The sequence below is a fragment of the Drosophila virilis genome, chromosome 2 (assembly GCF_030788295.1).
Source record: "Drosophila virilis strain 15010-1051.87 chromosome 2, Dvir_AGI_RSII-ME, whole genome shotgun sequence".
In the NCBI taxonomy this organism is placed as follows: domain Eukaryota; kingdom Metazoa; phylum Arthropoda; class Insecta; order Diptera; family Drosophilidae; genus Drosophila; species Drosophila virilis.
Genome location: NC_091544.1, coordinates 19,015,162 through 19,032,634, shown reverse-complemented (window position 1 = coordinate 19,032,634; position 17,473 = coordinate 19,015,162). Strand labels below are relative to the sequence as shown.

General features: G+C 37.2%; 3 protein-coding genes across 8 annotated transcripts in view; 1 reads left to right on the top strand and 2 right to left on the bottom strand.

The window, feature by feature from the left end:
* The window catches only part of SNF4Agamma (SNF4/AMP-activated protein kinase gamma subunit), an 80,819-nt gene extending 71,225 nt beyond the window's left edge, over positions 1-9,594 (bottom strand). For 2 of the 6 annotated variants that reach the window (XM_032437554.2, XM_032437559.2), the window contains exons 1-2: positions 9,412-9,594; positions 9,190-9,347 (exon numbers count right to left, since the gene is read on the bottom strand). In XM_032437554.2, coding sequence (XP_032293445.1) covers positions 9,190-9,347; positions 9,412-9,562 — 309 coding nt within the window. In that variant the 5' untranslated portion in view covers positions 9,563-9,594. Of the gene's footprint in view, positions 1-6,847; positions 7,047-8,084; positions 8,264-9,189; positions 9,348-9,411 lie in introns of those variants that run through there. The other 4 variants (XM_032437539.2, XM_032437546.2, XM_032437578.2 and 1 more) reach the window with 4 other exon arrangements.
* On the top strand, positions 2,635-4,782 carry cDIP (Common Dpr-interacting protein). The gene is made up of 2 exons (XM_002053366.4): positions 2,635-3,952; positions 4,224-4,782. The coding sequence occupies exons 1-2, from the start codon at positions 2,681-2,683 to the stop codon at positions 4,665-4,667; spliced, it is 1,716 nt and encodes a 571-aa protein (XP_002053402.3). The 5' UTR covers positions 2,635-2,680; the 3' UTR covers positions 4,668-4,782.
* Positions 9,595-15,813: 6,219 nt separating the features above from the next.
* meigo (Solute carrier family 35 member B1 homolog meigo) lies at positions 15,814-17,248 on the bottom strand. The gene is made up of 3 exons (XM_002053367.4): positions 16,908-17,248; positions 16,391-16,852; positions 15,814-16,332 (listed from the first exon to the last, which is right to left on the bottom strand). Exons 1-3 carry the CDS (start codon positions 17,110-17,112, stop codon positions 15,980-15,982), a joined length of 1,020 nt encoding a protein of 339 aa, XP_002053403.1. The 5' UTR covers positions 17,113-17,248; the 3' UTR covers positions 15,814-15,979.
* Positions 17,249-17,473: the final 225 nt, after the last annotated feature.

The following is a 17,473-nucleotide window of genomic DNA, read 5'->3' as shown; positions in this document are numbered from 1 at the left end:
TAGTAACAGATATTAAAACAATTTTAAAATTTAATTTCTGAATTATATCCTATACGCACATGTGATAGTCATATACCAACTCCAAGATATGCATATATACTCAAAAAAATGCCCAACAAAATTGTTTTTGCAAAAATTCAATTAATAACAGGAGTGCTCTACTGGTGAGTGCCCGACTGGGGGATACCCTCAAATTATTTCTAACAACATCAAATGCAGGTCGTGCAATGCACTTGATAGCTGAAGAATTGATAAAAATAAATTTAAAAAACGAATTAACTTTCAATCGACCGAGCCACATGCCAACCGCTCATACCTCGTACAACTGAGTTTTAATATTAAAAAAAAAAACTAAAGTAAAATAGTAGCATATATATACACACAATCTCAATTGCAATAACATTTGTGTGTATGGCTGCGCATGTATATTAAAATACTTGTGTTTTATGCCTGCTGCCGCAGCCACGTGGCTTGCCAATATAACCACAAATTTTCTTTAATTACTTGCATTTTCCGATCTTGTTATTTTCTTAAAGTGCTATAGAATATTTTTATAAATTCGATAAATTATAAAATTTAATTTGTGAGCAGTTCCAATTGATTTATTTAATTGATTTATAGCTATGGGACGATAGCTAAAAAATGAAAGATACTTCCTTTTTCCCTTTATCCATTCTTAATGGGTTCAGGGCATAACAAATATTTATCAAAAATAACAATAGATATAGAAATTGTGGTAGTTGAAAAGAATTGAATACTTCTTGAGCCGGTTTGAACTGATGATAATTTACTTGTTACATTATAAGTTCGATCCACATATTTATAATGCAAATATCAGACATATTTAATCTTACCAACTTCTAAGTTACAGCGTATTCTCTTTAAGTACAATACAGTTATTCAAGAGCATTAAATTAAACATTATCTAATTATATCGTCGATATCTATGACTAATGTTTCGACTTTGGTATATCTATCAAGTCCGCTGACACACCCTCTCAATCTTTAACCTATGTTCCGTAATGTTTGCTCGACTAGCCGCACAAGGAATCGTGATTCGGATCGACCCGCTGTCTGCTAAAGTATATGTTATCAGCTTTAAAAAAAAAAAGAAAACAGATTTGTTTTTACCAGAAAGCGCAAGGTAAACATATGCGAGTACACAACTCTATACTATGTATGTGGAACATGTAGAGCTGTTACTCTGATAAGCCCGCAGCGTTGCGCATTTAGAAAGGTAAGCCTATACAGCTAGTAGGAATTGTTTTATACTGGTTTCCAGTGCTACTTGAACTAGCCCCAACAGTTTTCACGAGTTTGCGATGTGCATATGAAAAGCTCAAATATGCCTGACCAAGCGCTTTGAAAAGAAGTGAGACGGAAGGGAAGTTGTTCAGCAAAAGTCACAAACTGTGCAAATATTTCATTGGAATTATATAAATACCCGCGTTATGGCGTTAAAGGTATTTCGAGCCGGTGCGGATGTGCGGCTTCAATTAGCTCGCTGCGGAAAAAAAAACACACACACACACACACACCACAACAACAACAACAATGAAATATAAAAATAAAATTATAATACATATGTTAAAATGATGACAATAAAAAATAGATTATTTAGCTTTTATATGGAATCACAATAAAAATAAAGCTTTTCCTCAGTTTGTTGCTTTTTTCAATGCCCTAAATGAAATATAGCATATGAAATGTGCTATAAAGTTTATGCCGTTAATTTACGCTGATAATTAAAAGCAAATTGGCTTTTTACATTATTAACTAATTTGTGTGTACGATTGATGTAATTTGGTCATTAAATAAATTAATTGATAGAGCAAAGAAATATTTTAATGCTACAACAATTTTATTAGAATCCACCTTTAGCTTCGGAAAATAGAGGAAACATTTTCATAAAGCTATTTTTCATTAATTTGACTGACTGTTAATCGACTTTTAAGCGACTTTTAAGCAAATAATCAGAAAATAAAGACTTATCAGTTCATATGCTAAGTAAAAGAAAGGGTTCAGTTTAAGCAATAAATAGTAAAAGAAAAACATGAAATAGAGCCGACCATCTTGCCTTTGATAAATGTATGTAGTTTGATCGTATATTACAAATGTCAGCCTAGCCAACTTGTAGATAAAACAAAGTATCGAGAACATTATACGAGTGATAAGGGCACAGGTAAGGAGTTAAATTTAGATAGTAATTTGTTGTCGTAGCTGTCAACTTGTTGCTGCACTCAGTCTCAAGTTAAATATGAATTGTATTGATTGTTGCTCATTTTCATTTAGATTAAAAATGTAAAGTCCTTACCTATGAGATATTTAAAAAAATAGTACTATCACAAGTTTAATTTTTATTAGAAGTTGTTATATGCTTATCAATACAGAGAAAGAGTATAAAAACTGAGACTTTTCAATTGCGAATTCGTTTGCTTTTTGTTAGCAATTTGTTTATATATACACTTTTTATTTATTATAATTATTATTTTTTTTTTTTTGCGCAAAATCAAAACACCATGAATAGAACAAATGATTATATAGAACTGATGAGCATGTTATAGCTATACAAAATGACTCGCTGACATGTGAAGCTGCCGCGGCCGAGCGATGTTGCTTATCGATGATGATCGCATTTTCAGTTGCCAGTGAAACGCGTTGCTTGAAACACGCATACGCAATGAGAGCCCGAGTTCGAAATGGAGCGCATTTGCTCATCTGGATGCTGCTGGCAGTGGCCGGCATCCAAGGCAGAACCGAAGAGGACGATGTGGAGGAGGCGGAGCTGTACTCAACTGAGACCACGACCGAGGCCTCAACGGAGCGCAGCAGCAACAAGCGACTAGTGAACATCGAGAGCCTTCAACAGAACTGTGAGATCAAAAGCGGGCTCGCCCGCTGCAGCGGGTTCAATTTTGAGGAGCCGGAGGAGGTGGCATTCTTTGAGCTGCCCACACAGGTGCGCATAGCGCCAGATGGTGCTACCTATGAGCTGGGCGAAAAACAGCCGCTTGGCACATTGATTATGGAGAACTCAACATTTGTGAATTTTCCGCTGCACTTGTTCTACGAGCTGCCGCTGCTGAGCGAGCTGGATATGCGGCAGTGTCGCATGCAATATGTCAGCTGGGAATGCTTTCTAGCTGCGGATAAGCTGAAGATTTTGCTGTTATCTGGCAACGCCATCACTGAGCTGAGCGAACGAAGTTTTAGCTATGCCAGCGAGCTGGAATTTTTATTTTTAAATGACAACAAGCTGAGCCAACTGCATCCGGATGCGTTCAAAGGTTTGCGAGAGTTGCGTCACCTCGATCTGAGCGGCAATCAGATAGAGGAGCTGCCGGAACGTTTGTTCGAAGATCTGGCAGCACTGCATCAGTTAACAATCGCTGAGAATCGTTTGCGCTTTATCAGCAACGAGCTGCTGGCGCAAAACAGCCGGCTGCAGACAATCATTTTGCAGGGCAACCAATTCCGCCAACTGGGCGAATACGCGTTTAGCTCGGCTCCGCATCTGCTCGTCCTGGACGTGTCGCACAACGCGCCGCTGGAGGTGCTCGTGGTTAATTTAAATGCGGGCCGTTTGATGGCCCGCAATTGTTCGCTAATTCGCGTGAACATCTTTGGCCCCGTCTCGAATGTGGATTTGGGCGATAATCGAGTTCAGGAATTGTATTTCTCGGCACCGGAGGCGCTGGAGGATCTGGTATTGCGCAATAATTCGCTGGTGCAGCTGGCAACGCTGTCGCGAGTGCCCCGGCTGCGTCGCCTGAACGTGGCCAATAATCCGCTGTTGCGGGAACTGCCCAGCGATTGGCAAAATACGCAACTAGATCGTCTCGACTTGAGCAATACGGGACTGGAGCAGTTGCCTGAGGCGGTATTGCGTGGTATGCCTCAGTTGCGAAAGCTTAACGTTTCGGTCAATAATATCAGCGACATCGATCCACAGGTAGGCATGTTTATCGATTATTTATCGATACCAATCAAACAAACTTAGCGTAATCAATGAAACATTCATTTGAAAGGTTTCATTACAAAAACTTAAAGCTTTTAAAGATCGATACTTCTTTTATTACCGATATTTATAGATTAAAGGAAAGCTATGTATATTCATGAAATGATTCGAGGTTGAAAGCATATATTTTTTTTTGCAACATTTTCCTGCATTAGGTATCGATATTTGTTTGCTTAAATGAAGAAGTTTTGATTTTAATTTACAGAACTTTAGGCATTTGTCCCAGCTGACACACTTCTTTATACACGGCAATAACTGGAACTGCTTTAATCTCAAGATGGTAATGGATATGCTCATATTAGAGCACGGTATAACCTACATTCCCGATAGAGTCGATGCCGACTTTCTGGGCAGCTACATCAACGGCATTGCTTGCATGTACCGCCTGCCTGAGCGAGAGCAGTTACAAGCGAATTTGAAGCCGGAATTGGCAGACGCTTCCTCCTCCTCCTCTGCCAGCATGGAATACGCGCAGTACAGCGAGCCCACGGAGGTGGAAAAATTGCGTAAAGAATTTAAAGCTGTGGTGCAGCACATGGAGTCTAAATTCGATATGGTTTTTTCGCAACTAAATAATTTGAATGCCAAAATGATGTCATTGGAAAACATGAACAGCTCATTGTGGAACCAGTTGACAATTACAGTGTAAATACGGAAATGATCCAACAGCGAGACCCTCGTATTTCCGTGTATAAGAATTTCTCACTAAAATTGTATTTACTTTATGTGTGCTATTAAATAATAAAGTAATTATTTAATTCAAATTGTTCAACTGATCTTTGACGAACTATTACAAATATATACTTTCCTAAAGTCAGTCTGGCAACATTGCAAAAAATAGTTTGGTATGGCAACGTTTGGCGACAACAGCAGCTGTAGTTTTGTGCTGGCAAGAATAGGCCATATTTTGGGAATGTTGGCAATGCTGTGAGTAAATGAAACAAACTGATAAATTATATTTCTTTAAGACTAATTTAATTTTAAAACTAGCAGCACTTTTAAATACTCATAGGATAATCTATCAAGTATATTTTTCAACTTTTTGCTCTAATAATGGCACTGAAAAGGAGAAAAGCTGCTCGGAAGGCAAATGAAATACGTCCATTTGTATTATAATTTGGCTTGCGCCATTTAGTTTCTTATGTATTTAATATTTAGGCTGACACTCGTTTTGTCGGCCATTAATAAATAAATAAATCAATTAATCCATAAGAAATGCTCGATCAAGCTGACAATGCTTCAAATGTTGACACATCGTGTATGCGTTTGAGTAATACCGCATTTGAAGTCATCTTGCGACGCAAGTGAACAAACAAACAGAAAAAAAAACACAAGAGAACATTAAATTTTGTCGCTTGAATACAGCTTACAAGTATTTTTCACAAGCTTGACAAAATATTTACGGTCGAAATATTGATTTACGAAGCAAGCGAAAAGCCTCCAAACGAGGTTCATTCAACTTGCAAGAACCAATATAAAAAAAAAACCAGTTAAAAAATAAACGCAATAAACAAAAACATATTTTAAAAGGGGCTGTAGGTCCGTTAGGTAAATAATTAAGTAATTATTAATTAATTAGAGGGAACTATATACACACAAGCAAAACAAGTCTTATCTTAAAAGGGGATTTTAGGGCCGCGAGTAATTAAGTAATTACTAAGTAATTACGCTTTATTTAAACACAAAATAAAATTCTTATATCAAAGATCCGATTCGCTTCAAACTCATTCTTAAAAATCTCCATCGAAACTCTTTGGAGACGTGTTTAAACAATTACTTCTTCAACAAATTAGTAGAGAGTAGTATGCAAAAATTATTGCTTCGTTGTGTATTGCATTTAGTTATTCTTTCACTTTAGTTATTACTTGTAACATTTGAATATTAATAAGTTTGCTAAGAATTGACGCTCGTCTGTGTTTTCAACAGTTCCTTTGCAATTTGTGGCCTACTAATTGTTCGGATAAACAAAAACAAATCGCAGAACTTAGCGAAAAATAATATTTTTGAGAGTCTTTGCATGCTGCTGGGATCGACAAATCTGATCAGATTGGCAGTATTTGTTGGTTCGTGTTGTTTTTTAAACAAACATGTGACTGAAATAACCGACCCATGCATGCACACAGATACGTATGCATGAGTATACAATGGGTTTTCTATTAAACGGTAATTGGCACACACGCACACCTCGTGCCCGCCGAATGTAAACATTCGGTATCAGCCAGAACATTTAAATACACACTAAAGTTGGCTTTTTTACTACGAAAAGAGCAGATGAGAACTGCAAGTTAATGAACGTAACACAAAAGTCGGCAAAATGAAAGGTAAATGGTGAAAACTCAATGAAAAACGAAGTTGATTTTTTTGATCAGATGTCCGGTAAAAAATATTACAATTTTACCCACATTTTCTAGATCAATTGAGAGCTCTCTGAAGCGGATATCTACCAGTTCCTTAAAGGAACTTAAATAAGTATTTCTATTTAATATTGTAATTTAGGTAAAAGGGAAATGGTCACAAAATACAAAATCTGGAAAAACTGCCGTGCACAAGATAAGATAAGAACAAATTAATTAGCAGAATTAGCTTAAAAATACCTCAAAAGCGATCTTCGTTCGAAAAAGTATCTATATAATAAGAATATCGAGTTTGCTTTTTGCCGATCTTTTGTAAGATTTATAATGCGAAAAAGTGACATAAACAAAAATTAAGCAAGAAAACGCGTTCTCATATCAACACAAAGAAAGTAAGGCATGAATATGTATAAATCAATCAACATTGTTTTAAAATGTAAAGTTAAGTAAAAATAATGACAAGAAAATAGAAACCAACCTGAAGTTTATCGCAAACTGGAAATTTGTATTTGTTGCTTTACCTTTTTTTGTTACTTTTCGTACAAAAATCTTAATTAGATTGTGTAGCTGGTTTAGCACTTTTCTAAGGCACACACATACACATACAAATACACATACATATAAATGGATACACTTGGAAAAAACAAGTGAAGCTTGATTTCTGTAAACAATTTAAACTGTAATTAAAACACAAATTTGTTGTTCAACTATTTGCTGAACCATAATATAAAGATTAAAATTGACTTAGTGTGCTGTTTTGTTTTTTCCTTTTTTTTTCTATTTAGTGGCTTTTTTATGCAACACTTGAGGCGTTGACGTATGATTAGATTAATTTATAACACATTTTACTAATATGACTTGTTTGTTGTTGTTTGTAATAATCAGCGAATTTGTGCGACAAACAAATAAATCACATACGCACCGCACACACGCACATACACTCACACACATGCAACAGCAACAGGAACAACAACACAATTCAATTTAATGCAGAAGCGCGCACTTCCACTTTGGACTTTCCAATTGGAACACGCATCAGAAACTGATCAGCAAGCGAGCAACACAATGCACAAAAGCGCGTGAAAGAAAGAGAGAGGTGGAGGCAGCCCGTTGCCTGCATGACAGAGGCAAAATTAATTTCGTATTGCAATTGTATTACAACAGAGGCTCGCTGCTATGGGAAATTTCCATCAATTGCTGTTGTTGTTGTTGCTGTTAATGTTGTGTGCGTATAACAGCTGATCAGCGCACGCAGTTTTGCAGCTGACGCCGCTTATTGATTTTTTTTTGTATTTTTTTTTTTTTTGTAGTTGATGTACAAAGCGTTTTGCGCATTACACTTAAGCAAAGCTGTTACAAGTGCTTATGGGTATTGTTTTGTGGCTTTTGTTCTGTAACAATTTTCTGTGCACTGTTAAGACGACGACGACTTCTGCGCAGTCACAATAAACGGTTTTATACGCGGCTTATCGCAGAATATTTACACAAGAAAAAACAACAATTACAATTTCACTTTGTTGCATTTGACAAACATTTTTTCTGGTTTCTTTGCATAACTTTATTTATTTTTGCCAAAAAGGCGCAACAGGTAAAAAATACACACACACACACACACTAAGGCAGCACACACCAATACACTAACAGGCAGCGTTGGCGCGCGCGCGTTGCTTGCTGCCGCTTCGGTGTAGCTCACAAATAAATTACAATTTACGCACAATTTCTCTGGCAAACTGTAGGCTCTTGTACTACATTTAACTAGCTGCTGCCAACTGTACGGGCACAACAGCAAAAGACCAGAGTTAGGAGAGGGAAGCCGATAAAAAAAACGTAACGTTTGTGACAAAATACGACGGGACAGACGAAAAATTGTACTTAACACGACAAAAATATATTAGTACTAAATTGTTTTTGTGCGCAGTGTGACCGGCTCTGGTAAGCGGAAAAAAACGGTGGCAATTAAATACTAAATAAAATACCAATCGTATTATATGTAAACAAATACCAACAGCTGTCAGCGATGATCGCATATCTTAACAAAGTTTCATAGATTTTGAACAATAAAAGCTATTTTTCATTAAGATAGCTTTAATTTTGTACTTATCGAGAATTCTACATTTTCTTTAAAAATTCCGTGCAAGCTAAAAAGTAAACTTATATTGCAAAAATGTTACATGGTGGTCAAACAGCCTTGTCAACGTCAACACACAATGCTCCAATTTTAACATACATTATTTGTATGCGTATATAAAACATCAAATGAGCATATTAATGTTTTTTAATATTTTTTATTAAAATATCACAGCCAGCCTTATGGCTGTGTAAGCATTGCCTTGCTTGAACGTACAATGGCCCCAACAACGATCTGGCAGCATTCAAGGCTGCCAGAGTGCCGCTTGCGTGATATAGCAACGAGCATTCAGACGAAACACTACAAAGGCGCCAACATTCAAATTGTGCATAATAGCAAACCTTTTCAAGAGAACTTTGTTTGCTCTTTTTACTAACTTTTAAATCTAAAGAGTATTAAAGTTGTTGTCAATTATTACAACTGCTTAAATTTAGCATTTTTAGGTTTTTATACTATTGCTTGTTGTTGTTAGGACACGCTTTTATGGCGACGCGTGCAAACGAAAACCCCGTGGAATATTTTTTTCACTTCAGCGAAATCAATAAAAATGGCGCATTGCAATGAAAAATGCTGACGACATTGACACAGAAGTAACCCCCAAGCCCCAACACTCCTGATATAAATGCTCACGTGGTCTGACATGTTAAGATTATAATAGGAGCAGCTGCTCGAAATGACTCGTCTCAACTCACCTGCTCAATGTCAAAGTCCCATTCGGGCGAGGGCGAGCGTTGTTCCGTTCGCCCACCGGGCGGCGGGGTGCACACAGCCGGCGAGCCCGCCTGCGGCTCCTCCGGTATGACGGCAAATCTGCCGCGCTGCAATATGGGCGAAATGGCACCATAATTAGCTAAAAATAAAGAAAACAAAAACAGTTAGTTGAGCTAATTAGCTGGTGGCTTGGCTTAACTTACATGTGGGCATGAGACGAAAGCGTCCAAGTGTCGTCTCTGGCGGACCCGCCGGCGTCGACGATGTGACACGAAAGCGGCCTCGACGGGCGGCAGCCACATCCTCATAGCCATTGCCGCCCACGGCAGCTCCTCCTCCAGAACCGCTATGCATTTTTCTATTTAAGGCTCACTGCTGTAAAACTGCTGCAAATTAAGGAGCGTGAGCAAGAGAGTGAGAGAGAGAGAGAGACAGGAAGAGAAAGATGATGAAAAGAGTGAGCAAGAGAGGTGGACTAGAGTAAAAGCTAAAATCGATAGGTCAACTTCAGTTGGCAGGCTAAGCAGTCTGAAAGGGAGTCTGAGTCAGCAAGAGGGGAGAGCCAGACTGTAATTTGCTAGGCGCCACAACGTATGCACTAGTTTGGTAGCTAACAGAGTTGCCAGCTTACGCAAAAAGTTGAAAATCCAAAATACAAAAAAAAACAAACGCCTATCGTTGTACCATTCCCACGGGGTAAAATAAAATTGAATGACAGAATGGCAGAGCGAGAAGGCGAATGCATGCCAATGTCTTGCTGCCGGCAGACAATGTGGCGTATGTGTGATATATATAAACATAGACAAATATATATTTAAATATGACATGCACTTATTTAGGTTGGGGTATTATGATTGTGCTACGCTGTTTTTTACCAAAACAGAAAACATAATTGAATAGAAATTCGCAGATATATGTTTATATTGAGCTGGTCTAAAGACTTTCCACTATCAACATTTTTTACATTTTGTATACCACATTTTTCATATTTGGAAAAAAAATTGGTTATCGCGGTACTTTTCCCATTTAAATGTTACCGACAACTGACATTTGCTAATGGAATCGCAAAATGTGAAGTTTGGGAATGTAACAAGTGTTGAGCATGTGACCATGTATGTCATTACATTAATCTAGTACAAAATATATTAAAACATTTCGTTTTCAGAGATAAATAAAAAATATGTCGGAGAACAGATTTTAAAACAAAATTATTTCATTTTTGATTTAAATAAATTTGATTTAATAAATTTCAATCTAAAATGTTTACTACTGCAACTTACAGAAAACAAAAAGTTTTCTATTCACGCATTTCATGGTTTATATACGTATATACCCGTGAATTTGAAACCGATCAGACGGTAAACAAAAAATTTGCATACAAGCGATTTCCGCCAATTTACCTCTGTTGCGGGTGAAATTTTCTGTGAATCGCATTTCCAACGAGATAAATTGGATTGTGCGAAAAGTGTGAAACACGGCTCAAATGATTTATCATATTTTGGAAATGTATTCTATAAATATCTTTGAACTTGATCTTTGAGACTTAAATAGACAAACTACAAAACATGTTGTTAACTTCATCAAAAATATAAACCAGGATATAAACTTTATTTTTATACGTTTTTAAGCGTAGGTTCACATAAATGCCTTAACGAAATGCTTTCATTATTAATCAATTCGTGTAGTGTAATCGTTTATTCGGCTTGTTTTTCCTTATCGCTGATGTGGCTTAAATTAAGTGACCATAGCAAAACCAAACTGTCTGTTCATCAATCACACAGTTCAATTATATTATTCGTTATGATTCACAATAACAATAATAAAAAAAGACAAAATAAACTTTTCATTCTAACTAAATATTTCTCAGTTTTCTTGTCAAGTGCTTTACAAATTCTCGTGAATTGTTTATTTGCACCGCTAAAAACAAAGTATTATTAGTCATAAACTGAAATAAACGTCACACATAACAGACAAAATGAACGAAGAAAATTAAATGAAATGTTCCCAATGTCTATGTGCATCATTCATAAACAAATACATGTTGGGAAGAGGCAAAAAAAAATATTTCGTCTTAATTAAAACAAAAATGTCTTTATTGAAATGCTCACGATGTTTCAATTGCTCGAACAAAGCAAATTAATTGACTATGGTCTGCCAGAGATAAAATAGGAAATTTCCAGAATTTCGATATTTTTTTTCGATATGTTTTTCTTTGAACCTAGGTCCACAAACTTTTCACAAGAAAACTCAACTTTGGACCGACAGAAACTATATCTATATGAGAGACCAGATGGCACGTCTCTTAAGAAAATTGTAATACCTTTTTGTTTTCAGTGTAAGACTGCAAACTCTACGAATTTGTGCTCAATTCGCTTACTTTTCATTGTTTGAGCGGGAACATGTCCTGCATTATTTTAGAATTTATAATTTATTTGTGCTGATTGCAAAAAAAAATTAATTTTTTTTTACCTAATTGAATTGTTTATTGCAGTCACTAATTTATCACTTCTAACTGAACTCGTTGTTGTTGTCATTAATTTAAGTATTCTTCTATATTTAATATTCAGATTTTAACATTTAGAAATTGTTAACTAGTTTTAAGCATAATCATTTATCGATTTTTGATCAATTTATTGAACTATAACGTTTTTGTTCATTTCAATTTTTACACACATATTATTTTATTTTATTTTGAACAATGGGAACAACTATTTATGTTGTATTTTACTTTGAGCACTTTTCGCTACAACTGGGCGCTCTTTGGTGCTGCCTTTTTGTTGTTGTTTTTCCGCTTTTGTTGCTGTTTCTTTTGCTGCTGTTGTTGTTGTTGTTGTTGTTGTTCACGTTCGAGACGAATTCGAATTCGTTTCATTTTCAATTCGAAACGTTTGCATAACACGCACAAACAAACAAATGAATTAGGCACAAGTATACGATATATGTATATATGTATACATATCTACTTTTGTGCTTTTCGCTTTTTACAATAATTATATACTTTATTGATTTTGATTGTTGAACTAAAAAATAAATAGAAAATAACAGAAACTCAGTTTGATGTTTGAGACGGTCGCACACGAATTTCAGATATGATTTCGCGTTTTATTTTATGCAACTGAGCACAGCAAAGGAAAATACTACAATTTGGCATGGCCAAAACCAAACAACAACAGTAACAACAACAACAAAAACACTGCCGAAAATGCGGCCAAAAAGAATGCAGCACCAAAATAAACCGAAGCCCAAGCAAAACGAAACGAGTCACAACAAAATGCAGTCGACAGCCTGCAACTTCGGGCACTAATTGGCAGACAGAGAGTGAGAGCGAGTGAGTGACTGCGGCTAGATAAAGGAGGGGTGGAGGAGAGTGGGGGGAGGGGAGGAGGAGGCGAGTGAGTGTAGACGAACGCGTGCCATAGTTGGGGTTCATTTACTTGTGAAAATGAAAATAAAACTGCAAACCCAATACAAATGCAATGGCATCCTAAGAAGCAGCACAAGCAAAGAGAAAGAGAAAGAGAGAGAGAGAGAGAGAGAGAGAGAGAGAGAGAGGCGCGCGCTTTGCCTGACATACACATGACAAACACGTAAAGAAGAGCGCACAGCAGTGGCCGAGCGTAAAAGAGAATTTGCAATTTTTAATTCATAAAAGCACAAAAACCGCAAGATGCAAAACGGAAAACGGTAAAAGCAGCTATTGCAACAAAAACAAATGCAAAGAGAGCGGGAGATGGACTAAAATGTTTGATTTGTGAGAGCGTAAGAAATGTCTTAAGTGTTGTTGTTCTCATTTGAAAAAATGTCTCAAAACTGTCTTTTGGTTCATTTTGCCTGCTGTAAAATCAACGACACAAGATTTAATATGAATAACAGCTGTGCCATGCGGCGTATACGCAATTTTCCACATACATATATATTACAAAATGCGTGAGCATGGTTCGATTATATAAATTAAAAGAATAAAACTTAAAATGAGCTACGTATCGAATTTTTGTGAAATGCATATGGATAAAAAGTGAAATGTGATGAAATTTTAAATATGCCTGTCACGTGTTGCACATTATTTTCATAATTATCTGTTAAATTTCATATAGCATACTTTTAAATGCATAAGAATGTATTAGGATAAAAAACGATCGAAAATCAAAGACGCAAATTGAGATGTTTTTTTAGACATCCGGAAGCTGCAAAATAAAAAACACTTTTAAAAATCAACAAACAATTATGCGAAGCGCCAAAACAGATGTGATAAAAGGCACATATATGCTAGAATGAATGCATTCGATATAGAGCAACTATTTTCACACAGTACCAATCAATCAACAGTTCAAAATTTGGACTTTTGAAGCAACAATTCGTTGCGGCCACAGAATCAATTTATTTGGTTCAGTCTTTGGGCTTCCGTCCAAACATGTGACCGACTCGTGGATGACATCATTAGTGTGGGCGGGCGAGTGAAAATGTAGAAAAATGGGGCTGTGATGATGCAGATGTCAGTCGCCACAGTTTAAACAAAACGAAAGAAGAAAAAAAAAAACCTCAAATAAATGCACAAAGCACAACAGGCAGACATTTGGGCATATACGAAGCAAAAAATATGAAACAGAATTCTGTTTATAAATAGTTAAAAAGCCGCTCAATATTTTTTATTCATATTTTTGCTTTCTCTATTCGTAATGTCTTTTGGCCTCACTTGAACCAGAGCAAATGACGCCAACTTGAGCACGTGCATAGTTTGAACCGCATTGCTTTAGCGGGAATGCCCCTAATGTCGGTGGAGAGGTAGTTTCAGAAATGCCCAGCTAAAGTGAATGAACTTACGACTATGCTTCATAGAGAATTGTATTTCAAGATTTATTTATTGCATTTTAATTAAAAGACCAATTTTAATTAATTAAGCTGTTCATTAAGTTTTGACAGTAATGATTCGTGGGAAGACAATTTTTTAATTGATTCGCGAGATTAGCCGAGATTAGCAAGGTTCAATTAGGCAGCTAGAAAGTCTGCCCAAGAACTATAAGCATTAGACACAGAGGAGCTTCAATTGTAATAGACAAATTAACATCCTGATTAATAAAAAATTTAAGATTTTATAGACATCTTATGTTTAAGAGATTTCAAAATATCTTTGTCAATGCAAAGTCTCTCTAGATTCGCGTCTCGCCAGACGTTCACAAAAAGTCGAACGATTGGCAATGCTAATTATTGATATTTTGTTTTGTTTTTTGACATGTTTCTCATATTTTATTTTTTGTTTCTGTTCATAATTATCAGCGTGAAAACCCATTTAATACAAATACCAAACGAGCGTGTGTGTGTGTGTGTGTGTGAGTCTTTGTTTTGCTTTGGATTCTTTATATGAACTATATACATATATACATATTTTATTGCGGCGCGATAAGAGGGGCCTCAACAAAAGCGTTATGATGGCTTTTTTTTCGCTATCTGTGAACTGTGCGAACGCGACGTCTGAGCATAAATCAGTTCTACAATCGTATTTATATATATGAATGTGTGTAGATAAGTTGATGGTCATTTAAATAAACGAATTTACATAATGCACTGCGAAAGCAAAAGAACTTTTGGCAATGGGCGAGAAATGGCTAGAAAATGTTTACGTCACGCACAACAGCAACAACAAAAACAACAATAGCAGCAGCAGCAGCAGCAGCCGGCAAACGTTAACGGTAACAACCACCATTTTGACTGAGCGAGAGAGAGAGCGCGCAAGTGTTACTCACGTGTGATTTTGTATGTGTTTGTATGTGTTTGTGTGTGTGTCTGTATGCTGGTGGCTGTGTTCTAGAGTTGCGAGGGTGTCTATTAAACCCATTGGCATTATGTGCCTGCGATCCTGCTAGCTAACAAGTCAAACTTGTTACAAAACAAATGAATATGTATTTAAATAACACTGCTCTGGCTATCATCCGGTGCCAATCACTTTCGATTCATTTAGTTGCTAAAATTAATCTCACTAACACACACTCACACACACACACACACACACATAATATTGCAGCGACCCTTGCGGTACAAACATACAAGCAAACAGCTGGCAGCAACAACAATACGAACGACTCACCTAGTAGGAAAATATTATATTTGTTTTACACGTAATTTGTGTAGATTTTTTTACAGCTTTACTATTTTAAACAGTTTTGAGCACTTCTTTAGCACATTTGACATGCATTTTTGCATTAATAAATAAATTTCGCATTCGTTTGCAATTCTTTTGGTTTTCTGTGTTGTAATTTTCTCCTAAACCCTTTTAATTGCAGCACCGCGCACTTTGTTGACACCACCAAAAGAACGTAAATTTATATTATAGCACACAATTTATATTTTAGCACTGCGTCAACTTTTATTATATCCAAGCCGCGAGCGTTGAGCGTAAACGCGCATAGCTAACGAACATAAACACTTAAAATATCGGCCATCAGCAACGAACGTCATTGCTCGAAGCTCCCTCGATAGCTCGTGGCGGCATGTCGATAGTCGTCTAACGAGTAATCGATATGTTTAACAAACTACTGTTGTGGCAATGCTGTTAATAGCGCTATTTCCGAAAATTCAAAAGACAATTTTTTTTATAACACATGTAAAAATTAAGTTATATAAGTAAAATGTAATTATTTTAAAATCGATTTGGGAATGCAGTTGTTGAGCTCCTTAATACAACATTTTTACTTTTGTACGTTTTACAGCACAAGCTAAACTAACTTAAGGGCGATTTGTATTGTACGACAAATAAAGCTATTATTATAATAAATTCTATGAATTTAGTTTCTTTTGTTCCTCCTTTAGCTTGCCATCGCCAGGTGGTTTCTTGTTCGTAGCCGCATTGTCCCTTTTGCCATACAGCATATCCGTAAAGAGCGCCGCAAAGACCAAAATGGCGCCAAACCATTGACGAGCGATCAGCACGTTACCAAATAGCAGCACAGAGCAGAGAACGGTAAAGAATTTGCGCGTGGTGGTGACCACTGAGCAAGCCAACGGTCCAAAATTGGCAACCATCAGAAAGATGAAAAGCTGACCCAAGGCACCGCACAGCGCAATCATGGACAAGTGAATCCAAACCTCCGGATGCCGCAAAGCAAACTGTATAAACTCCATGCCTTCACCTGTAATAGGACCAAAATGCTTATCAAAAAGTAACATGAAGTCAACACGGTTGCACACCTGTTACAACCATGGCCACACCGAGCATTAGGGTACTCCAGTAGTTCATGGACAACATCATTTGCTGACCCGAGGGCGCACTAGCCGCACGCATACGCTCCTGCACGGCACCAGTCAATCCGTCCATGGCCAAGCTCAAAAAGAGCAGCAGCTCTCCCAATCCTGTTGTCTCTGGTGGCAAATTGGCCACCTTGCTCTCCTTGTACATGAATAATATGACACCCAGCACAATTGTCAGCACACATGCGTAACGCGTCCAACTATAGGATTTGCGTCCAACCAGCACGCCAAGTATCATAACAGGGATCGGTTTGGCCGACTTGCCCACAACGGCAGTGGGATAAGGCACCCAACGCAGCGCCATGTTAGTGGACACCATGGCCAACAGGTACGTTAGCGAGCTGGCCGCATAGTAGCCCGTGTGTGTGGTGTCCTCCTTTTGTGGTTTCACCGCCAGCATGCCTAAAGAAAACAAGTGGGCGTTACATAGAGAGCGTCTACGGCGATTGCCACTTACCTTTGGCAAATAGATAATTGCATAAGCATTGCACCCAGACCAGGGCCAGGGTATAGGTAAACCGCTCGCCTATCTTCCCATCCAGCTGCAACTGGTCTCCATACCGGCCGCGCGTAAGCTTCTCCTGGACTATGCCATACAGAAAGTAGGCGAAAAAAATGCCCAACGCGTAGATGGCGAAACGGCTGTGTTCCGGTATATTCATTGGCGTCGGTTCAATTGGCTAACTCTTCTTTATTTCAACTTTATTCTTAGAAAACTAAATTATTCTCCACGGACACCTGGCATTGTGCTTTAAAAGCGTAAAACGCTGATTCGGTATAAATTTCTAATACGTGGAGTTTAGAGATGGTTTAATATGGCGACAAGTGTCAACATGTTATCGATAAATACTATTAGGGTTACCATCATTGAGCTGCATGGCAATACATCGTCTATTGAGCGGGAGGTTTTGAATACACGTAACATAAAATATATTAAAATGAAAGCTCTCTTGTGTTTTGGTGAAAATTAGAATAGAAACCGAATTTAGAAATTGTATTTCCTTTATTTGGTTTAAAAATATG